Source organism: Octodon degus, unplaced genomic scaffold, assembly GCF_000260255.1.
Source record: "Octodon degus isolate 3935 unplaced genomic scaffold, OctDeg1.0 scaffold00141, whole genome shotgun sequence".
In the NCBI taxonomy this organism is placed as follows: domain Eukaryota; kingdom Metazoa; phylum Chordata; class Mammalia; order Rodentia; family Octodontidae; genus Octodon; species Octodon degus.
The window spans coordinates 4,130,983-4,155,605 of NW_004524717.1; the positions used below are offsets into that span (position 1 = coordinate 4,130,983).

General features: G+C 41.4%; 1 protein-coding gene and 1 long non-coding RNA gene across 14 annotated transcripts in view; one reads left to right on the forward strand and one right to left on the reverse strand.

The window, feature by feature from the left end:
- Positions 1 to 16,971: 16,971 nt before the first annotated feature.
- Znf438 (zinc finger protein 438) overlaps positions 16,972 to 24,623 on the reverse strand; it is a 241,573-nt gene continuing 233,921 nt past the window's right edge. For 8 of the 13 annotated variants that reach the window (XM_023701862.1, XM_023701858.1, XM_023701868.1 and 5 more), the window contains 2 exons: positions 19,072 to 20,914; positions 16,973 to 17,853 (listed from right to left, as the gene is read on the reverse strand). In XM_023701862.1, the coding sequence (XP_023557630.1) occupies positions 17,238 to 17,853; positions 19,072 to 20,914 (2,459 nt within the window). In that variant the 3' untranslated portion in view covers positions 16,973 to 17,237. Of the gene's footprint in view, positions 17,854 to 19,071; positions 20,915 to 24,623 lie in introns of all 13 variants that reach the window. The other 5 variants (XM_023701866.1, XM_023701864.1, XM_023701861.1 and 2 more) reach the window with 1 other exon arrangement.
- Positions 19,247 to 20,966, forward strand: LOC111812766. The gene is made up of 3 exons (XR_002818176.1): positions 19,247 to 19,292; positions 19,563 to 19,636; positions 20,897 to 20,966. It is a non-coding gene; the product is annotated as an uncharacterized LOC111812766 (long non-coding RNA).

Here is a 24,623-nt window from a genome sequence, read left to right on the forward strand (position 1 = left end):
GGTGGTCCTTGGAGAAGGCATACAGATATGAAGAGGGCTGTTGGTCCTGCCCACACCACAGCTGATGGTCTACTTTGGGCATAAAGGGAGGATGCTGAGGGATGAGGGGCAAGAGAAGCTGAATAAATAAACCCTCCTTCCAGCCTAGAAAGAAGGGATGCTATGAAGCCCTACAGGAGCAGGTGTTGGCTTGGCTGCTAAATGGGTACTCTGGAGATTTCCAGGCACTGGACATACAAAAGTTCAGGTGAGTCTTTATGGTCAACAAAATGAACAAAGGGAGAAAAGCTTCTTGGCAGCTTTGACAAATGACCCTATAGGAACATGGATCTGACCATAATACATTTCACTCTTACTGCTCTGATCCATACTGTAGAGCCATCATCATCCTAGCCAGTGACATCTCTAGTTTGGATACTAAAATGTGTCAAGTGCTTTTAATGGGCTCTTGACTGTGTTTTCCAGGCATGGGCCATGGAGGAGCACTTAGCTAATTGGCTGCCTGGGCCCCTCAATTAGAAAAGTGCATTTCCTGTACAAGAGCTATGTGCATCCCAGGGAAAAGGGATGATGCAGGCTGTTCCTACGGTAGACAAATGTCACCTAAGATGCAGAGCAGTGGTACAGGTTAGGTGGCTCCATGGGAAAACCAGGCACGCCTGCGTGTGCGTGTACACACACACACACACACACACACACACACACACACACACACACACACAGACCCAAGGAGGTAGCATTGACACTGTCCTGAACTTTGGCTTAGTTTCTCCCAATATCAACCAAAAAGAAAAACTCTGGATCTTCTCCCATTGAAAGACTCCAGTGAGATCTGCGACATTAACAAAACATCTGCTCTGATATGCAAAGGTGAAGGGCCCAGAAGCAAGATAGAAAGTGGCATTTGAGATTTCTGCTTAAAATTTCATAGGGCAGATCCCCCTAGAAGGGTCTTCTTTGCTAATATCTATGAAATGAACCAGTGGCGTGTTTCCACCAGCTTTCCTCTTGAGTATTAATAACAGCACCATTCCTATCTGAAATGTCTTTTATAATTGTGTAATTACACACCTCATTTATCCAATTGTTAAGCCAAGAGACTGATTAAATATTAACAACTGCTTGGTTCTCCCGGAGTCATTAGTTGGAACACAACCCTGTAATCTCAGGTAACACATGATGGTAATTATCCTTCACATTCACACCTAGCTGAAAACCCAGTGCAGTCAATCCAGATAAGACCGCCTGGTAGAAAATGCATTGCCTTTAAATCTTGGTTTATCTCCTCTGTCTGGAGCAAGGTACATTTCAGACCAGCTCAGGGTTTTGAAGAGTAAACCTGATGTTGCTGGGTAACAGTTGGGGCACTGAGGCGGGGCCAGTATAACAAACAGTTCAATTCCCACATATACTGCCTTCTCCATTCATAAATCCACCTGGGCTTCAGAAGTTAAAATGGGATTTTCCCTCAAAGCACCAAGATGGAGAATCTGGCTTAGATCAAGCATCTGTCATTTTAGAAAACAGTGCTGAGTCTAGCAGAGTTTCCTTTCTTATTCCTCCTGAGATAAATACTGGCAGGAAGTGGGCATTCACAGGCCAGGTAGCCTCTGGCTCTTGGCTTTGTCCAGTCCAACCCCTAGGGGAACGAGGCTGTGACAGGTCCCTCCTCCTGAACTGGCTTTTCCTGCTCAGGCCATCTCAACTCTTTCTCATCCCAGAGACCCTCATCTCTACCCACGTTTCTTTATCTCTCACATCCTCTGATTACCTGCATCCACTCTCAGGTGCCCTGGGTGCTCTGTACACTCTCATTCCTCTGATGTTGGCCTTGTGTCCAAGACCATTGCCCAGTAGTTCTTTTGCTCAGGAGTAATGACCTGTGCCTGGTGAATTTGGAGCAGAATGGATCAGGTTTAGGAACATCCTCTGTTTGGAGATGATGCAATCCAGAAACATGAACTCAAGACAAAGCCAAGAGCATCTCCATCCCTGACCCCCAGAGCAGGCATCCTCCTGATCAAGTGGGTAATCAATCAGTCCTACACAGACATCTCACATAAGGCCACCATAGACACAGACTGGCATCTGTGGACACTGGAAAATATCTATACCACAGTCCCAGCATGGTGGGATAATGGCTGGGCCTGTTCAGACCCAGGCTGGCCAGCATCTAGAGGCATCCTGTGCCCCCACAGGTGGTACCTCACTGGCCCAAGTGAGGTGCTGAAGCACAGCTAGAAGACTGCTACCATAAGAAGGATTATGGCATCAAAGGTAACAAGCCTTTATAGGTACAAAGAATGTGCTGTCATGCTTTGCTTGGCTACTGAAGAGGCAGCATTAATGAGAAAGAAATAGTTCATTATTATCAAGTTGCATGGGGAAAAAAAAAACCCTTCACTATTTGCTGAACTTTGGGAAAATGTCCAGAAGGATTTGAGCTCATCTTAAAGATTTATTAATATGTTGATAAATGTTAATGGGAGGACCAGAAGAAGAAAAGGAGAAGAGCAGATTATGCAGTTGTTTCTTTTAAACAAACCTTCTAGGGGATGGGTCTGGATGCCAGAAAAATGGCAGGGGAACTACAGGCTCCTTAAGGCTTCATTTCAAGGCCTTCTGATACACCTATGTCTGATTGCTTTGGAAACTATGGATGATAAAAAATGTTGGCCTTTATGTTACATATCAAAGACCTATTTTACGTTAAAGAGGAAAACAAGAGAAAGAACAAAAAGAGCAAAACCAAACCAGCCTCCTTAGTAAAAACCACATCTGTGTAGTAAATTTGAGGTTTACATTTATTGCTCAGCAGAGAAGAGCTGTTTAAATTCTCCAAAGCAAACAGACTGGCACCAAGTCTCCTGGGAAGACCAGGCAGGGTTTTTTTGACAACTCATTTGCTGGAACCTAATTATACTGTAGGTTTGGGTTGTTGTCACTGTTTGTTTATTTAATACCAAAGTGAGGGGGCAAGTCAGCTGGAACAGAATTATACAGCATTTAACTCACCCAGGTCAGAAACTCAGGACATTCAAGTTGTTTGTGTACACCATCTGGGGAATCATCAGAGCTACCTTTAAAAATAAGGAGCCTCCATCGAGGACCCTTGCTTGCTGATTTCTGACATGACAGTGATATTAAAGGATTTGTTCTTACATTTCATCAGCCCAGAGGCTCCTCCTCTGATGCTTAAGAATCCAAAGATCTCACTTTCTGCTCCACAACATCTTAGCTCTACCTCTTCTGACCACCAAGGTATCAGACTTGTGCCAATCAGAAACATTTCCAGACCAGCCTAGGCCCCTGATGCTGAGTAGGCTTGGTACTAGGCCCTGCCATGTGGATTTATCATCCTCCCTGCCTGTCATGCCACTGCACCTAGAGCATGCTTTCAGAAGCTGGAAGTAGGTATGCAATGCCCTGAGGCACTGAGCTCCAGAGACCTGACAAATTTGCTTGAGCCCTGCCTGAAAAATGTGGCTCATCTTCACACTGTGGTGGGAAAAAACAGCGAGTTTAATTGGTTCTGACTTCAGCATTCAGATCATCATTTTCCCTGGAGGTGTGCATCACAGGAAACGATATTACTGAAGCCAGGTCCTTTCCAAATGGCAGAAATTAATCAAATTCCATGATCATTCGTAATGGGAAAAGAGAAGAGAGCATTTGAACATTTAATTACAATATTTTGTAATTGCTAAATCACCAGTGACATTACAAAATGCTCTCAGTGAGCAGATGCATGATGTATTTCTATGTGAGAAGGCAGCCATGCTCAGCAAAAAAAGGGAAGCAATCATAGGTGCCTCTCCTCCTCTTTTATCTTCCCCCAAAGGGACCAATTCAAATAGATAATTTGACTAGATTGTTTTTAATTACATTGTAAACATTTCAAAAAAAATCTGGGATAAAGGTGAACATAAGTCAGTTGGTAATAAAAATGCAGGCTCCAATTCTTCTCGGATGACAGATGAAATGAGTTTAATATATTCTTGCTGTGTACAAAGCAGAAACATTTAAAATGGCAAACAACTGAATTCAATTAGTGGGCCTAGTTCAAAATGACTTGGAGACGTGCAGGAAGAGGAACTCATGTTACCCACCCACTGCGGCACTAGGGAAACATCGAGGTTCCTGGCTGATAGTGCTTGGTTGGAGGAGCAATGTAGAATCAGTCTCTCTGCTTTTCCACGCAGTGTATCTGGCAGGCAGATCCAGGAAGAGAGTTGGATGCTAGTACTTTCAGTCCCTCGCCTTACACAAGCACTTAATTCATCAGAAAGATATAAAGGAAGAGAAAATATATTCAGTGTTGAAAGATGTACTACTAACTGCATTGCTTTCCAAGGCAAGTAAATCCCAATAGTAAAGCATAATTCCAAAAATTTCCCCACTAATAAATCATTCAGCATTTGTTGGTGGATCTTCTGCAGGGCTCACCCACCTAAAGAGTTGGTCCCTGTGTGGCACCTGGCCTGGGTTAATGGGAGTTGGATAACTTCGGGTCTGGAAAATGGAATATCTGTTTTGCAGGTGAAGCCTTTGCAATAGCAGTCAAGGGATGCATTTTCTATCCCCTTGCATGGCCATGATTTTTATAGCCCTGGAAACACATAGTGAGGTTCACACATTTAATTGCTTTGACCAGCTATTAGGAAGAGCAGAAAATTGGCCTGAGCAGGGACCACATTGTTATCTGCATACCTGATCCTCCCTTTGCTTAAGCCATTGGTAATTGTCTTTCCTGAGGGAAGCAGTCCAAGTTGGCCCTGGAGCTTGAGAAGCACGGTTTACTTGGGTGATCAGAAAGCTTAGTAGTTTCCTTAACCTTAACAGTGGACAGATTCTAGCAAAGACCTTCAGTATTCACCTGGAACCTGCTCTTAATTTATGAGAACTGAGCTCATGTGCTCACGCTCGGTGAGAGAGTAGCCAAGCCAGGACACCACATTTCCAGTTCATAGGCCATGTTCTATTCAATGGAAGAGACTAGGGAGAGGTTCTGTCTAGTTCCCTGTTGGAGAGTTTCTCCTATTGCTATATCCAGCAGGAGTTTTCTGAGTGATCCTCCACCTCTCTGCAGGTCCTTGCCCTCACTTCTGTGAGGAATGGAAGAGGGGCTCTTCTCCAGAAGTAGGAGAATCAATGCTGGGATAGTGGGAAGCAAAAGTTTATTAAAGAGTGGCAAATGCTGAGAAAGAAAATGGGAAGGTATTATAGCAGCAGAATGGTACTACAAGATAGGGGGACTACTGCTCGGGATTCCAGGTTAGTATGAAGCATGCTTCATACTCATGGGGGGAGGGGGAGCTGGTCTCTGAAAATGACTGTTTCACTGAGTGGTGGTCTAGACCAATTTGGATCTTGGGCTTTGTTTCTCAAAAGGGGATCAGGTCAGCATAAGTAAATCTGAGAAACACTTTCTTTTTTAAAATTTTTTTAAAACTTCATTTTAATGAGAAAAAAAGGTAAAATGAGAAACACTTTCAAAAGGACATAGTAGGGTATATTTTCTCAAGAACATGTACATGATAAGCATGTGATGATCTTATAGTCATTAGCCACAGATAAGCATGTGATGATTTTACAATGTTAGTCATCTATGTTTTGCCCTGGGGTTTTGGCTATGCCCCTCTGCCTCTACATTTCATTCTGGAAATAACTAGATTCTAGTTCTCCTCTTAAAATTTTGTTCTACAGCTACCCCTTCCCCACCTTTTGTTTTTGAGATGGGTTCTTACTCTGTCCAGGCTGGACTTGAATTCCCAAGAGTCCTGCTGCCTCAGGGCCCCCACCCCTGCCCGAGTAGCTAGAACTAAGGTCTATGCCACTGCATCCAGCTTGGCCCCTTCTCTCTTAATTCAAAAACTGTCAACTTTCATCCCAAATGTAGAGATGCTTCTGTGCACTTAGTGGACATCACTGTAGCAAAATGTAGTACTGGAGTTATAGGCCTGGGAGGAAAATCTGATGCTGCCCAGAGAGAAATACGGTAGGATGGAGCAGCAGATAAAGAAAGTTCACCTAAAAAAATTGCTTCACGATGGGCAGTGGGCCTGGAAGCTGCAGGAAGGGCCGAGTTCTACAGGCCCCATAGGTATGGCTCCTAAGCTTCCATGGGGTCTGAGTTTGTGAGGAAGAGAGCAATTAAAGAGTAAAAGGATCATTGGAAGAAAGTAAGGGCTACCTTTAAGTGTGGGGGATAATAGAAAACTGTCCCATATGGCTTCGGCCCCTAGAACAGCAGGTGCCTTGAGAATGACTAGAGAATGACTTCACTAGTAATGATTCCTAAAGGAGCAAACAGAAAATCAGGGTCAGCCTCACTTTAGAGAAAAAACCAAGATAGCTAGGCTGGAAGTCAGGAAGAGAGTCAGTTCTGAGGTAGGATATTGGAGTCAGATGACCTTCCGTTCCCATTCATAGTCCCTAGTGGTACAGGGCCAGATGGTGATGTGTGAATACAGTTACATAGGAAACAATGGTGTGACTTCTATAGGTCTTGCATTAACTTGGTCTTAATCACCCAGCAGAAAAGTATAACCAGCAATAAAAAGCAATGCCATATTAATAAGCTGAGCTATAAAAGGCTCATGTCAACAACTTCTAACAATTACCAGTTCTGCTGATAACCTATTACTATTATGGACTATTGGACTATATTGGGTTATTTTGCTGAACGCAAGTACCTACAGTATTTGAACTGGCATTGAGTATGAAAAGGTCCTTTAAAGACTTCTTCAAATACAGCTTCTCTAACAACAATGGAAGACCCATCTCTGACAAAACAAAAAAGGTGGATATAAATAAAGGACCATTTTGTAGTGAAAAAATATATATGTATATACAAAATATGATAGATATACATCTACCTTCTATTAGTTCAATGAGGAGAGGTTTGTACTAATATTGTTTAGACAAGATATCATGTCTGCATCTTGTACTCTGAATAACTACTATGAAGACAATATGCAATGTATTAATTATTGTAACTGTCCTACTAACCTGTTTTGAAACTGTTTAATTGCTATTTTTTCTCGTTAAAATGAATAAAAAATTTAAAAAAACAAATAAAAAACTAAATAAAAAACAAGCTTTTTTCTTTTCCCTCTTGTTTTTGTTTTTGTTTTTAAGAAATTATTTGGAACAGAGTATAGCAGTAATTGATATGACATTAGAAATGGTACACATTTAGAAGACAGACAAGAACAAAAATTTAAGGTTTCTAAAAAACAAGAGGTAATATGCAATCGTATGTCCAGTCTTACAAAACTATATCTGTTAATATCAGCAACAGATTTGACAATAAAAATAGATAATCTATCAACCATTGTTAATCAGCTATTCTTGTTCTGAAAATCTGTAACATAAGTATTGTTGTATGTTACCCTATTTCTGTTATTGTTTCTGATTTTTGTTCTTGCTTTTGTCTTTTAGTTTTCAAAATGAAATAAAATTAAATTTAATAAAAAAAAGAAACATTGGTGTGGTAGTGACAGGGAAGGGAAAGACTAATTGTGTTTCAGGCTCAACAGACTTCAACACATGTGTTATTTTAATTGTCTTCTATAAGATTTATCCATTGAAGACATTTTCCCAAAGATGCTGAAGAAACTGACAGAAAACGCTGAGATGATTTCAGAGCTCACTGCTGACCATACTGTCACTGATGTCATCCTTCACTAAGCAGAAAACTGGCAGATATCAGTGAAAAATTGTATGTGACTTGGACTTCAGAGCTTGAGAGGGCAAAAGGTTCAGTGGGAATTTCACGGCATGGCAGGCCGTGCTCACCTTATCCATGAGGGACACCAGCCTTACAGCCCACACCTCCCCACACATGTGACAGCAGAGGAGTGCTCCTGCTGGCTTTCTGGGAAAATGACGAAGCATTCTCACACTCAATCTGGCTCTTTCATCAGTCAGTCTTGCCATCAAATGAAATTCAGTGATCTATTTAACAAATTAAAAGACTATCAATGGTGGATTATGTTCAGGGCCTTTCTGAATACATTTTAGATTCCTTATAATACTAGAGAGCCTTTTTCTATTTCCAAATGAATTAGCATGACACTAACAGCTTGCATACTGCCCGATATACTCTCTTTATCCCCAGAAGAGATCAGATCTTGGGATGCGATAGCCCAGCTTTGTAGTCACTGTCTCAACTCCAGCAAATCGCTCTTCTCCAGCCCTGGGCTTTCTCTTCTGATACTGTCAACAAGGAGGCCAATTAGTGCCCATTATAGCAATGGACTGGTGATGTGGAAAATTTCCCAACTGCAACTGGACTGAAAGCCCCAATTAATCCCACAGGACCTAGAAAAAAGCATTTGACTCCTTTGTGATAATTGCATAAGCTTGCCCTCTTCCACAATAACAGCCCTCATATTTATAATAATTATTAATGCCATAATTATTATTTCCCATACAAGACAATGAACATGTTAGAGGTAGTATTTCAGTACACTGATGGAAATCAAAGCAAGAAGAAAACATCCAGCCAATTTCTTTCTCCTCCAGTACTTTTTATTATCCTTGCCAGAGCCCTATTCTCTTCTTACTTCCGTGTACAAACACAAAGTTTATCTCAGGGCAGCAGTGCCAGGTGAAGCCCAGACTGCAAGCCCAGAGGCTTCCCAACTGACCAGGGCTGCCCTGAGCCAGGCCAGCTCTCAAGCTGGTGACCCAAAGGGCACAGGCTGGATATGCAGTTTTCCCTGTGAGCGTGAGCACTCAGGAGCAGTGTGTTGATTGGGGATGGTCCTGGAGGACCTGTGAGTCATTCCATAAATACTTTTTTCCAACCTGGGATAGACTTAAGCTGCTATAAAAGGGAAACCTTATTTTCTTTAAGCCAACATACTGAAACTGAACCAGAGGGACCTCTGAGGACTACACACAGGAGCATGTGAATTAACTAGGTATTACCTTAGAATGGTAGGACCAAGTGACAGTTAAGTGAAAAGCAGAATTTTTCTCTTTGCAGTGGCTCTGCACATCTCATAGGAGAGGAAGCGCCAGCATTTGGTTGCCTCAATTCAAGACTTAGCCTAACTTCAGAATCACTTCCTGTAGAGATGATGGGAAGACAGAGATCACTCTGAAGAAGGAGAGGCCTCTTTTGACCATGTTTTACCTTTGTGACCTTATTGGCCCAGCACATAGCAGAGCTCTTGGCAAGACGATGAGGCTGGGAGGAGGGTAAAGGAGGAGCTATATCTATCACTTAGAAAATTCATGGAGTGGGAGAGAAGAGGTGGGAGGAAGGTAGGGAAAGACACTGACTTAAATACTGCCAGAACTTATTTACATCTTCTCCAGAGGACCTGACTTCCACTGCCAGCACCAAAGGTCTGCATGTTGGCCAAAAGATCTCTGAAATTCCTGGCACTAGTTATCCCTTGGCTTGAGTCTAGCCTTCAAGGCCTTTAAGATGCAGGTGTGTGGAGAGAGGTTAAGAGTCATTCAGAAATCACCTCACAGAAGAACCTGGAAGAGTGGGTAACAGCCAGGAAGGCCACAATGACATAGGGAGGAGTCACAAAGTCAGAAGTATATAGCTGTCTTGTATTTTGAATTGTACATATTCATTAGTAGGGCATAAATTGATTCAGTACAAGGTAGCTATCCTTTAAAACAGGAATTTGAGCCAGGAGTGGTAGTGCACACCACTAATTCCAGCACTCTGGAAGGTTGAGGAGGACGATTTCAAGTTCAAGCGCAATCTAGGCTACTTGGTGAACTAGCAAGACCCCATCTAAAAAAAAAAAAAAAAAAGTAATGACAAAACAAGACTGGAGATACAGCTTGGTGCAAAAGGTGCTGGGTATAATCTCCAGTACTGCCCTTGCAAAAAAAAAATAAAAAATAAAAATAAAAAATAAAATATATATATATATATATATATATATATATTTAGAGCCTACTAAGCAATGTATGTAATCATATACACTGTATTATCTTATGCAGGTATATACATGGATGGGCAGATATATTGGGTTGAAAGTACTGTAGGCAATTGTGTTTGTGGGAATGTTAGGCAGCAGGAATTTGGGTACATAGGTGCGCAGGAGCATCAAAGCTGAAGGGACAGGGCGAACTTTTGCTCCTTCACAGTTCTGCTAAGGCGTGCCCTCATAACAGCACCCCACATCTCAGCTGGTAAAGCTGTTTTTCAATTTAGAAAATTTAGCAAAAATTTGCTTAGATGGCAAAAGAACACACTCCCTCCTTCATTTCTCAGTACACATCTACCTCTTCTCCCCTCCCCCTCTTCTTTGTAAAAAAGCAAACTGAAGGAAACTAATTTCGTTCTGCACCTTGCTTCCTTCCCACATCTTCTTTTCAGCATGTAAAGCTTTGCTTCACTTTTTATTCTGCAGCATATTTCATTATATGGAACACTGTAATGTTTCATATAACAGTCTAGTCTTTTGTTTATTATAAACAGTATTTCAGTGAACATCCTCATTCATCTTACTTCCTTGTTACCAAGACAAAATACCCGATGTCCACAAGTTAAAGGAGCAAAGATTTATTTTATCTTACCATTTGCAGATGTTTCAGTCCATAGTCAGCTGGCTCCAGGGCAGGATGTCATGGCAGAGGAGCAACAGTTCACAGCAGCACAGCAGCGCAGACAGCAAGCCTCCCTTCTTCCCCTTTTATCCTATCAGGTTACCAGCCTATTGGTTGGTTTCACCCACACCCAGGTGGGCTTTCCCATTATTCACACTCAGCACTATGCTAAACCAATCAATGGGCTAGTTATCATACATCCTTGGTCCATCCTCACATATATTAGGTCCAGCCACTGGTGCACATGAGGCTTTGGGGGGATGTTGCACTACAAGCCCTAACACTAGTCTATTTATACATTTGTGCCTTAACATCTTGAAATTCCCAGAAGTAGAACTTCCACATCACAAGGTCTATGCATTTTAGATTTTGATAGACACTGTCCCATTTCTATTGAGGATGGACCACAATAATCATGAGTTTGCTGCCTGAACACTGAAGCCAGTCTCTCTACTCATCCAGTGCCCCATTGGAACTTCCACTGCCAAAAAGTACCTCGGCCGATGTCTTGTTTCAGCATTCCCGCTCTTTCGTTTCTTGTGTCCCACCCATACATTAAGAAAGAAAAAGCTGCCCAGATAGCTCAGTGGATTAAAGCACTTGCTTAAGCAGAGCGTGGCAACTGGGGTTTGATCCCTGGCATGCCATGCCAGCCCCAACCCCCAGGGCACACTGAGACAGCGATTGAGACTGGGCATGGTGGCACATGCCTGTAATCCCAGCATTTGGAAGGCAGAAAGCACAAGGATTACTACAAGTATGATATACATGAGACCCTGTAGATCCTGTACTAAATACATTAAAAAAAAAAAAGAATAAAAACTTTGTGAAAGATAGTCAATTTTGGATCATTATAGAATAACTTATTGATTATAATCATGTCAAAAAGGTTGTTCAATGAATATCTTGTCAAAATTTGTGCTTCATTCTCTCAGGCTTTCACAGAGAGCACATTGGCCAAGCAATGGCCGTGACTCATCCACATGGCTGACACTGACAAAGGTTCTACAATCTGAGGTACAGGATCTCAGGATAAATCCTAAGGGGATTTCACTGACCTTATCAGACCAAAAAGCTACAACTCTTATTGCACAGGTCCTGCTTTACCTTGGTCTTATCCATCCAGCAGAAAAGTATGAAGACGAAATATAGGAAGTAAAGCCATGCTGTTACGTTGAGCTGTGGGGGACTCAGGTCAATAATTTCTGACATTGCCAGTTAAACAGAAGACCCAATGCTATTATGGGCTACTGGACTCTTTTAGAATATTTTGCTGAGTTTACACACCTATAATATTCAATAACGGAACTTAGAAAAAATAGGGTACACAGATGAATGTATCTGTGTATTCAAAGTGGTTAGGATATATAGTTGCATTCTCTTAATGAATAGAATGATTTGTTCTAATGGTGTTTGTAAATAGGATCTCAAGTCCGCATCTTGTACAGCAATTAACCACTAAGAAGAATGTATGCGGTGTGTTATTTGTTGAAACTGTACTTCCGATTTGATTTGAAACTGTCTCATTGCTGTTTATCAATAAAATTTTGGAAAAAAAAATTTGTGCTTCATTGTGGATTAAACTAGAAGACAGAGTGCTAATTTTCTGCAAATACATCTTCAATATTATCACATAGCCAGAGCTTTGGGATGGTTACATAGTGTATGTGTTTACCCTGGATACTGCCCCTGGCCAGGTTTCTGTAGAGTTAGACGTACCATGCAAGTAGTAATCAGACCATGTTCACTGCTTTGTTCTCCATAGATGCTGGTGGAGCACCTAGTGGTTCTCCCTGCAACTTCTAGGTGTTGATTAAACCTATATTTAATAAAGAAGGGTCAAATCTTTTTGAGTACTACTTCATGGGTATTCGGCTTTTCAAAAATATGACCTATTTTAATCCTAATAACATACAATTTTGTATTTGGAACATACTAAAAAAGGCAAGTACTGCCATTCTATTATTAAAAAGTTCTTCACTATTAAGCTAATGGTAAGGTCATTTTTTTTTAAACTAAGGTTATTTTGAAGAGGGAGAAAATTTAATTTAAAAAATCTGTTTGTCTTCACATCAAAAATAGAAAAGTAATCCTTCCATCACTTTCAGTTAAGTCACATTTGGTTTCCTTCAGTGAATACCAGTTTTCCGAAGATTAAGCAACACACTGAGAAATATTCTCACACTTCAGAGGATGGAAAATGTGATCTGCTCCCAACCCGACATCTGCATACTAAACACAAATTTAAAATATGCTGGAGAAATGGTGATTATAGCCTTACTACAAGGATCACTATGACTACGGTCACATGCCAGATACGATGAACGTTTCACTTCCAAAAGTAACATTCCTGAAGAGGCAGATACAGTTAAAATGTATGTAGGATTGCCCCACAAGCCTAGATAAGCTGTTGGTTGTCCAATGTCAGTGAAGTCAGCATAAACGTTAAAGTGAAAAACCTGTTTTGCTAAATCCCAGTTCATCTTAACCAGGGCACTTTTTCTCAGCAGCTCAGAAAAGGGGAGACTATAAAATATGTACCTAGCAAAGCATGTCAGCAGCTTGAATGGAGCAAACCAGTCCCAATCTGAGGATCCTAATAAATAAATGAAGCTGAGCATTTACTGCCAACAATCATGTCACCAGGGCCACAGAGGACCAGAGCTGTACAGCTGGGAAGGGGAGGAGCCTATAGCCAGAGAAGGGATGGAATGCACCCAGATTTGATTATTTATAGCGTGCTGAAGAAGAGACAACTTTCCATATGAGGAACAGCTTAACAGGAACAGTCAGGCTAAACTAGGAAAAAGTCCATGAGAGAATACACAACAAAAGGCACCATGAATAAAAACAACAGGTAATAAAACAATGCAAATCTAAAATGCTGTAGCTTTTTGAAATGTTAGGGCCAAAAGAAAATAGAATTTAGTCTTGCTGGCTGTAGGACAGTTTCCCAAGAAGCAAAACAAAAGTACTGAATTGACCTCAAATGTGCCTTAGTATCTTCCTGGCCAACTCTGTTTGGTTGCTTCTAACGCTTAAAAAGCAAGGCAGCAATTCTGTATTGAGCTGATGCATCCATTTTTCCCCAACAAATACCTACAGTGTATTATTTCATATGAGGTAGTGCACTTTAGGGTTTTGTGCTCAACAAAGGCAGTCCTTGCCTTTGAGAGGCTTGTCTCAAGTGGGAAGCACAGATGTTCACTGTGGGCTTCTGAATGGGGGTGGTGTGTGCTGACATCAGCTGGACCAGGGGCCAGAGAAGGCTGGGGGCAGGGGTTCCAGAAAGGGGCTGCCAGCTGAGACCTGAGGAACATGAAGCCTGGACAAGAATCATTTGTGCTGTGCCCATTATGAAAAGATACTTAGCAAACCTCCACGGGACTCCAGGATGTTTTAACAGTTACTTTTAAGCAAAGATGCAAATTTCTGTTGTTCTTAAGCTTTTTATCCTTAAAAGTCTACCTGAGCTGTTTCACATTATCTTTTTATGGTATTATTTCTTTGTCCAAATCTGACCAAAATTTAATAAATATCAGCCACCAATTAGCATGTGGCCCAAATGTGCGAGGTATTTTATTTGTATCTCATAGTCTCTTTACAACCTTGAGTTGGGGCCTTTACTCTCACTTTAGAGGATGGCAGGAGCCTCAGAAAGTTTCTCACGGTCACAGGAAATAAGGACTACAACATTTTATTCTCTCCTTTGTGGCCTGTAGGTTAAGTATAGTTTGGGACTGTGTCATTAACACTTCTATACCCAAATAAGACAATGAGCTGCCTCAAGTTACACCATTCTCATTAAGGAAGCACTACTGTAACTTTAAGGGCCAGAAACCCTTGTCTTAGGTGGCAGTGGGCTGCTCCCACTGTCATGCAGGAGATCTTACAGGGAGATCTCAGAATCTGAGAACTACAATAAGTCTTGTACTTTCAATGACCCCCACTCCCACCCCTAGGCATCCAGTGAGGAATTCTGGACTCCAAATTTCTTTCTCTTAAAAAAAAGTTAACTCAGCCAGGTGTTGTGGTACCACACACCTTTAATCCCAGCCCTTGATGAGGCTGAGAAAGGACTGTAATTTTGAGCCCAGCCCAAGCAAAGTAGCAAACCATGTCTCAACACACAAAAGAAAAAGGGATGGGATATAGTTCAGTGAAGGCCCTGGGTTCAAGTACAACAAAAAAGTTGCGGGCCAGGGATATAGCTCAGGGGTACAGCACCTCCTCAGCAATAGCATTGTAGTGAGTTTAATTCCTAATACCCAAAACAAAACAAACAGTGGATGTTGACCCTCCCTGTCCCCACTCAAGGTTCCATGCCCTGATAAACTGCATAATCTTAGCTAGGATTACTTGATCACTATGCTGAAATGAATTCCAGGAGGGGATCCAGCCAGATCACTTAATCATGAGCTCATCATGTCTCCTGCCTGTTTCCATAATGCTCTTGCTCTAAGAGGTGGTCAAATGCTGGCCACAGCTAGTTTTCTCCCTAACCAAGGGGAGATCAGACTTTCCAGACCCTACAGGTAGGTGCTTTTGGTCCCTATATCTAGGCCTCCATATACACCTAAATACACTATTCTGCTCTTGGCCAGTTGGCCAGTATTCCTGAAATACTAATTATCTGAGGACTGAGCAGTGTATAAATTATTTCAAGGTTTGAATATAAGCCTCATGTTTGAATTCAGGTAGTATTTTTTGTAGTGCTCATTTTGTAATGTCTCCCGGACCACGAAACAAACATATAACTGCACTCAGTGATACAGCTATTTCATTACAAATCCTGGGGTCCTAAAAGTATAGTAGAGGTCTGATGCTATCACTGTACATTGAGAAAGTGTGAGCCACCAACAATGAAAAATCTTTCAGAGAATTCTGAATTCTTTTTAAGTATGTAAAACTTTGTAAATTTAGAGAAGACTGAATTTTACCTGTTTTATTTCAATCACACTAAGTTTGTGAATGTTTGCTCTTAAAACTAGGAATTAAACAGGATGATTTGGACCCAATAGTGTATCTAGTAGAATTTAGCTTTTCTGCTGCGGGATAACTTTCTTCAGTACAGAAAAATGTTTGGATCATGCCTGGGCCAAGGTTCATCCAACAGGGACAGCCACGTGCATGGTGCTTTCACCCGAAGGCAGGGATTTTGGTGGGATGAGTGAGCAAACTCCCTGCTCTCAGAAAATGACTTTGCATCCAGGACAGTCTTCTGACTCAAATCATTTTCCAGAAATTTAAAAGGCAATCATTTACTCTCAACTTTCAAAGAGAGTCTGGCTTGAAAGGCACAGTGGTATCTAAAATTGATCAGCTAGCAACAATCCTCTGAAATGACTTTGGAGTAAGAGAACGGCAGAGGCACACTTCTGGACTGAACCATTTGGTTCACGTTCCAGGTTGTAAATTTGCTAACCCCAAAGACCACTTGAAAATAAGTTTTCACCAAGAAAGATTTTTTAACGCAGATGCATTAATTTTTTTATTACTTTGATATGAAACACTATAGCTATAAGACTTGCCAACAACTAATCTTCATTTAAGAAAAAGAAGGAGGAGGAGGAGGAGGAAGAGGAGGAAGAGGAAGAGGAGGAGGAGGAAGAGGAGGAGAAGAAGAAAAAAGCACGGCCAGGATACATCTCAGCGACACAAGTGCCTGTCTGGTAAGCTCCTGAGTTTGATTCCTGTTGCCCAAAAAACCCCACATCAAAACAAAACAAAAAACCAAAACCAGAAAATGAAGAAACAAAAAAGAGCATTTAAGCATAATATTACAAAAAACAAAAACAAAAAACCCAAAAATTTAAGTGTTAAAAGCATGGATTTTAAATTATGGTAACTGACCACCTTATTAAAAGATTACTTTACAGCATATTTTATTTATTTTAATGTATTTGGTTGATACAGGGTTTCACTATGCAGCCTGGATTCACAGTGAACCTCCTGCTTTCAGCCTCCTCAGCACTGGTGTAACAGGATTACAGGCGTACCCCACTATGCCCAAACTCTGTGGCCCACTCAGCCGGTCCTGGGGGAAGGTCTGGCATGGCATATGGTGCCTGGGATTGAACCTCGAACCCAGTACTCACCTAAGCTTGCCTTACCAGGTGCTTTAGACTGCTGAGCTATCTCACTGACTCCCACAGTATATTTAAATAAACCAGGAAATTTTATAAATATCAACATTTACCATACAACTTGATGATATGGCTATACTGAAATGGAATTGCCAGCTGGATGTAAGCAGAGGACATCTGAATGAAAGGACATACACACACACACACACACACACACACACACACACACACACACAATTTTACTGAAAACTATCTGAAAAACCTATATTCTTCTACATTTCAATCTCCAATTTAGATCTTCTCATTTATTCTGAAATAAAGTCTTAAGAAATTAAGAATCAGTACATAGAACTTTAAAGTAAGACTGCATATGGTCAGAAAAAGATGCATCCATGGCATATATTTTATTTTATAAGAAAATAAAATTATATACAAAATTACTGCTGTTCGTTAATGTTTATCCTAGCTTTTCTGATTCATATAATTAAGTACTACCATAAAACACAAAGCTTTGAAAGAAAGGTGCTAGCAACATTCTCTTTAACTTCAATTTGCTTTAGAGTTTCATTTGCCAGTTTCCCTGGAAATTTCTATCACTCCTTGGTTCGAGAATGTACTTAGAATGGCCCAAAGTCTGGAGGGGTCCTCGCAGTTATGGTGGCTTTCCCAGTGAAGGAAGAGTTCCTCCTTCCTCCCTAAAGTCTGGGCACACAGGAGGCAGCTGAAGCCTGAATGAGACCAGAGGAACACAGTATGGTGGCTGCCATACTCTGGGCTCTGGAGGTCTGCCCTCAGCTCCTTTGTTCTCAGTTGGCCTCCTTCATTTGCCTTGAGTATTTCCACATCCTTCTCATGGTGAAGACAGAGTTGTCTTTTCATCTTAGGAAGTGCATGACAGTCTTCCTCAGAGGCACAAGGCCTCACCTGCTTTTTTCTTTCTGGATGCTGCTTCCAGTCTGGAGCAGTGTGTTTGGCGATCATTTCCTGAGCTCCTTGGTTGCTGGGTAAGACTCCCTCTTGCAGCCTGCCCTGAATTTCCTCTCCATGAACATAAAGTAAATGAAATTTGATTTCAGCAAAAGACTGAGCAGTGATCTGACAACGGCCACATTTGATTTGTAATTTGACTTCATCTGCCTGGTTTAGAAGGAAATCTTCTTCCAAGCTTGATTTGTTTTCCCTGAAAAGTAAAAAAGTCTATGTAAGAGTTCATGTAAAAACACAATTGGTACTTTACCCTTCAGCTCTCAGCCTTTGGGGATCTAAGCCACACTGCTCTGTAAAGCAGGAAGCATGGGTACACAGAGCCTGGGAAGGACTTTAGTAGAGGCCGGGGTGGACATCTGCTGTCACTCTGCTGGGCACCACATGCTTCTCAAGCAACCAGGGTCCCCCGGAAAGTCTGTCCCTCCCCAGGAGAGCCACCTCCTCTTTAGCCACCACGGGACAGGTGTAGTTAAAATGGAAGGGTCAGTCCATACTATTACACCAGGTGCTGTAGGACCACCTGGTAAGGTCTGAGGTGACTGTCCCCACCACCCACTGTTCCCTCCTTAACCTAGAGCATACCGGAATGCAAGTTAGGACATTTTACTTTAACATCAAAATATAACTACAGGAAAACAAGTACAGAGGGGGATTTCCTTGTACATTGGTGAAAGGCACAGAAATGGGAAAGGGAACAGAAGTGTCTAAGAAAAAGAGAGAACCCTAGAAAGGTATGAACAAACAGGATAGTCATGCACCTCTTACTTTTATTGACTGTAAAAGTGTAAGTCAAAATTAAACAATATATTGAGCAATTGGAAAAAGTAAGAAACAAAGGGAGGTTGACTTCTCAGGTGCTGAGGGAAATCTCCTTGGTGTAGAAAGGGGGTATACACAGCTCACACTGAGGGTACTGCTTGTTAAATGCCTAATTACTGCCAGACTTCCCAATTATGAAGCTTATTTATTTATTTATAATGCTAGAAAGCAAGTTCTGACTTAGGAAAGTTCTTTTGTCCTAATGAGAAAAATGGGGGCCACGCAGAGAGGGTTAGCTCTGAATGGTACCTGAAGTATGTAGGATGGGGTAGATGAGGCTATCTAGATGTAAATTTTATGGACATGAATCTGGGGAAAATTAGTTGTAAAGAACACTATTAAATATACAATTTACTATTTTATTTTTAGATGTAAAAATAATCTCTCACTGAATCTGTCCCCAGAATACCTCCAACTGGCATTTATATAGACTCATATAGTAATTGAAATAATGACTGATCAGAAACCAGAGTGAAGAGAGATCACTATTCATAGAACTACAGGGACTAAAATCTTTCTGAATGTGAAATTTTACCCTCTTTCCCAAATCAACACAGACTCTCTTGCCAGGCTTCCAGCCTCTCGTACTCACGGCGTCAGTGCTGCCTCTCTCCCTGGATCGCTGGTGTCTCTGCCTCTGCTCCTCAGCATGTCTTCTGGCTGTGGTCCACTAGGGGTGGGCTCTGTACTGATCACAACCCTGTGAACTTCTTTCAAGTGCCCAAAATAGACTCGCACGTGGCCAAACACTTTTGCACAAAACTCACAGCACACAAGTTTCTTCAGACGGTTCTCGCCATGATGGAGCTTCATGTGAGTGCTCAAGCTGCCAGAGCGTACGTAGGCCTTGCGACAAATGCGACAACTGTAAGGCGGTCTGTTGGTGTGTGTGTTCATGTGGTCTTGAAGGTGCTGTTTAAACTGGAAGTGGTGGTTACAGACCTGACATCTGTGCCACGGTTTCTTGACACCAGAAAATCCATTTCTTAACACGGAGCTGGGCTTGGGTGAAGGGCTGTCATTCTGTTTACGGCTGAGACATTTGGAAGTGACTGAATTATTCAACAAGATGTTCTGTCCTAGGTTGCTGGTGGTCTGAGACTGCAGAGTGCCTGAAGGAGAAGCCAGGGAAGGCAAAGCAGATATAACAATTACAGGTTTGGGCATAATACTACGATACTTTTTCAAAGCCCCTGGTTTCTGGTCTTTGGAATCTTGGAGATTGTTTTTTGCCCTCTCTTTACCATCTCTGCATTTATTAATAATGCATTTCTTCCTTTTCCCCTGAAATGCTAAAATTTCATCTGGAACCTTTTGTTTTCTTCCTCTTCTCTTTGCTGCTCCAATGTTCAGTTTTGTTTTATGGTTGAGATCTGTTTTGGTGACTGGACAAAAGGTACTTCCACAAGGAATCTGCTTTGGTACTGATAGAATAGGTGTCTTGCTGGCCATTTTGGTGGCTGTATTAAAGCTTTCTATGATGGCAGATTTCCTATCATTGTCTGTCCTATACTCAGGTAAAGAAAAACCTGCAGTCTTAGCATCTGATTCAGTTTTGCAAACCTCAGTTGCCTGCATTCTTGTGTAGGGTAAGATTGGTACTTTACCTTTGGGAATAGATGAGATCAAATGAACTGTACTGCCAAAAATGGCTGGTGACAAACTGGTCAAGGCTTCTGCATGATCTGATTGTTCTTTAAGTTTTCCTCTGGCAACAACAGAAGGCTCACCGGGTACTTTCTTGCTTGTATGGTTTCCTTTCCCTGAACTATCTGAGAGACTCTGCCTGGCAGAGGGCTCTCCTGATTTGGGCAGGGCTGCTGTGGCAGGAGGGCTCAGATCTCTGCAGCTGTTGATCACTGGAAGTGTCAAGTCTTCATGGCCACTTCCCTCAGCCAGTGGAGCTGTGCTGGGCCCCCCTGGGGCTTGCTCTGGTGATGGAAGCTGCTTGCACTGATTGCGTTTCTGTGGCAGTTCAGAATGGGCAGGCAGGGAAGGCGACATCTGAGTGTATGTCTGGGTGTGGGCAAGAGGTTTGCCACAGCCACTTTCAGGAGCGCTCAGGCTAGGCTTCTTTTTTGGTCCTTTGTTACCTCGTAGGGGCTGGTATCGAGGAATAGGCAGTTTAAGGTTTTCAGGCATTTGGGGTTTCTGACTTGGCTGAGCTGAGGTAACAGATGGCAAAGCGACAAGAGAAAATGTGCCCTCTTGGCCAGCCACTTGCATCAGTGCATAGTTCTGAGAGGGCATCCCCAGTGGCTTGGGACTCTTGGAGGGCCCCAAAGTCCCCTGATCTGAAAGTGATGGTGAGTGACATGGAAGCACTCTGGGGGTTAGGACTTTAGGTGTAATTTTTGGTGCAATGGTCCTAAACTGACTCTTACTGTGCAAATTCTTCGCACTCTGTCCTGTTCCAGAAGAGACATTTGTGTCACCTGTAATGACAACACAACATAAAAAGTGACTGGAGTGTGGCTGTTCTGGAGTAGATAGTTAAGTAAGTGTCTCATTTATTCTGCCTAGAGAAAACCCTTTGCCTGCCCTCTGCCCTCTGCACAAATACCTATGTCTTTAAGATGCAGATGGAAGGTCAGTACCTACTCAGCTTCCCCGAAGATTATTCTCCCTCTCTGTAGTTCCTTGTCCGTATCATACTGTTGACCACATTCCATCACAATGTATGTGCTTATGCATGTATCTTCTACTCCACATAGAGCCCTTGGGGCCTAGGACTCTGTCTTTCTCATTGTTGTATCCTGCAAGTCAACCTTCTTGATTTACCCAGGTCTTCTCGATCCTCACAAGCCATGGCAACTCTGCCTCCTTTTCTTACCTCATGAGCAAAGCCATCTCCCCTCTGGTATTTCTACTACATATTCAATCTATGTTATACACATGCCCTGCTTTCCCTGTTGCAAATAAGCTTTACGAGAATGAAACCTGTATTTATTTATCTCAATATTATCCACTGTATCTCTGGTATGGAACAAACATTTTTTGTATCCAATTCATTTTTTTTACTCCATTTCAGAATACACCATTTGACCCACTGGCAGTGTAATTTGTTTTGCACTGTGGATGAATTCCAGACTGAATGCTAGCTTTGTTGCTCTTTCCCCATGTGACTTGTGAATTTCTTCTCACACCTTTCAAACTGTTTATGTGTGCTTTTGCAATTAAGTCACCATATTAAAAAAGCTGATGTGACACCTTTAAAAATGTTGAATAAAACCAAAAAGATACAAGGTGACAGGTAAAGATGTAGAGAGGCTAAGTAAAAAATACATGGAATTTCAAAAAAGTACCTTCTAGGATACTAATAGGAACAATTTAAACTGATAGAATAACATTTTATTCTCCCCAGATTTATTAGCTTGCTCAAAGACCAATTACTACAGGCTGAGAGAACAATTAAGGAAATATTTTGGTGCCCTATTCCTATCGATTGAATCATCTATTTTATTCCCTGTGGTCTCCAGGTCATAAGGCCTGGTTGTAGAAAAGTTTCTCATTTCTAAGTACGTCATATTAATCAACCTTCACTCCAAATGACATTTACTAGGCTCCTATGCTATTCTAGAAATTGTCTCTAGCAAGCCAACAATTTGGTTTCTGAAACTTCCTGGAACATGTGTGTTTTAGAATTCCCATATTAAGATTTTAGAGAAGTAATAAGAGGTATACACCAAATTTACACTTCACCAGGTAAATCCCAGTTCATGCTGCATTTTTACTCAAATGGCCTCCTTCTAGATAGCTATGCTCTGATCATTTTACCTAAAACTGCCCTACCATTCTGAGCTCCACCTGGCCTGATGTGGTCTGTTCATATAAGATTTATATGAGAAGGTAAGTTTTATTTTTTTATGACCAAGTAGAAGAAAGCCTAAGCTCATGTGTCAGACCTCTGCCTCTTATGGTAGGTGGCCATAGGAAGTTAAATTGGAATGGTGGTAGGGTGAGCCAGAAACATCTGTTTCTTTTTCTATTTTCAGTATTTTAAAAAATTTTGTCATTTTAAGATTATTTCCTTTTAGCTTTTCCATTTTCTGGAAATGTATAAATTCATTTTGGTTAAGTGGAAGGCTGTGGAATCCTTAAGAGGCAGGGCCTAGTGGGAGGCCCTTGGGTCAGGAGTGCCCAGGTTCAGAAAGGACTCAGATGGTTTTGCTAGGAACCTGGAAGGAGTATGAATCTTCAGCATCTACAACAGTGTCCAGAACATGGCAGGGATGAGTATCTGTTGATTTCTTAAGTGACAATGAAGTGACCAAGAGCAGAAATAAAGAATTTACAAATTGAACCAAAATGAATTTATACATTTTCAGAAAATGGAAAAGCTAAAAGTAAACAATTTTAAAATGACATTTTAAAATATTGAAAATTGAAAAAGAAACAGACATTTCTAGATCACTCCACCACAACTCCAATTTAACTCCATTCACTGCCTGAGCAACAAAACAGGACAGCATCATGATAAAATCCTTTCACACAAAAGGGGACAGATGAGGCCACTGGACTATCAATTATAGAGGAAATAATAAAAGAGAACAGTAAACTGGTACAAATTGGAAAAGTCTACCAATCAAATGGGCTTTGGAGAAGAAATTGCTTTAATATAAATAGGCACACATGGAGGGAAAGTGGCAGATTAGAGTGAAGACAGGCGGGCATCTAGATGTGGAAATGCTCAGAGGCAGAGCATGGTGACATCAACATGAAGGACAGCAGAAGTAACAGGGAACAGAAAATACAGCTGAAACATGTAGGCTCAAGGACATCACAAGGTCTCTGAAGACTCTAAAGGTAAATTTTTTTTATGACAGAGTATAGGAAAGCTACCTTAGGACAGTTAAGGTTTTCAGAACTGAAACTAGATGTACTTTAAACATATACCAGAGGGGAGTGAGCTAATTATAAGATAAGGTCGATGTGTCTCAACTAATCCCCAAGAGGCTCTACATGATGGTGAGAACAGCAACGACACTCAAAGGAAAGGAAGCCAGCTGTGGCTGGGAGTAAAGGCTAGTCTCAAAGGACACTAATCATGTGAGCATCATGGACAGCAGCCTACAGGAGAGGGTGGTGCCTGCCAAATGGAATCAGTTCTTCTCAGGTTCCCTGAAAGGTGAAAGAAGTGGATGTGAGGGCAGCAAAGCTTATCAGCTGGCTCCTGATCAATAATTACAGCCTGAGCCTTATTGGGTAAGTCTGATTTGAATTGAGTTTGCTTGGATCTATCAGGAAGTACATACAAAGGTGAGAGTCCTAGCAAGGTGATAGATTTGAATCCCATTTCCTACATTGTTCAGGGAATGAAACTATAAGAAAGCAAGAAGTAAGGCATAGACTCTAAGGGGGAGACCTAGGAATTACTTACATGTCCATCAACAGAGGGCTAATAAAATAATCATACTACCTTACAATGTAATACCTTGAAGCAGTAAAAAGGAAAAATAAATTAGGTATTTCCATCATGATGTGAGATTTACAGTATGCTATTAAGGATTAAAAAACTGGGGAGACAGCCACAAAAACATATTCCTGTATATGTACAGAATAATTCTGAAAGAAAACAAGTGAATATTAGAAGTGGCTGTTGTGGGGTGGGGTAAGTGGGAGTCCTGAGGAGTCAGGATGGGATAAGTGCTTCTTTTCTATTAAACACTGTTTACAGATGCCTGGGACAGGAGCTGCTCATAAATATCTGTTGAATGATGAAAGGAAAGTAAGTTTATTTATTTGAATCATTTCTAAAAGTATCATCTTTTGGGCTATTCATGATATGCATAAGTGACGTTGTCCACAGACATAAAAAACGGCTCATGTCTTTCATTTTCCTTGACTACTTAACGACAAGCATTGCCAATGACCAGGGAAGTAACCTAGTCATCTCACAGGGAGTGCACAGCTACCTCCTGAAGTCAAGCACTGAGAAGCACCAGAGCCCATTACCTCCCAAGGTCAACTGGAGTCCTAAGAACTGCTCCTCCAAATATTTGGCTCTTTAGGATGAAAGAAGGCAATCTGCAATAAAGGTCAGTTATACTAGAATAAGTAGTTTTTAAAAAGTGGTTTAAACAATAGGGAGATCCTCTGGAAAAATTCCCAGTAGAGGAATAGCTGGTTTAAAGGGGATTTCCA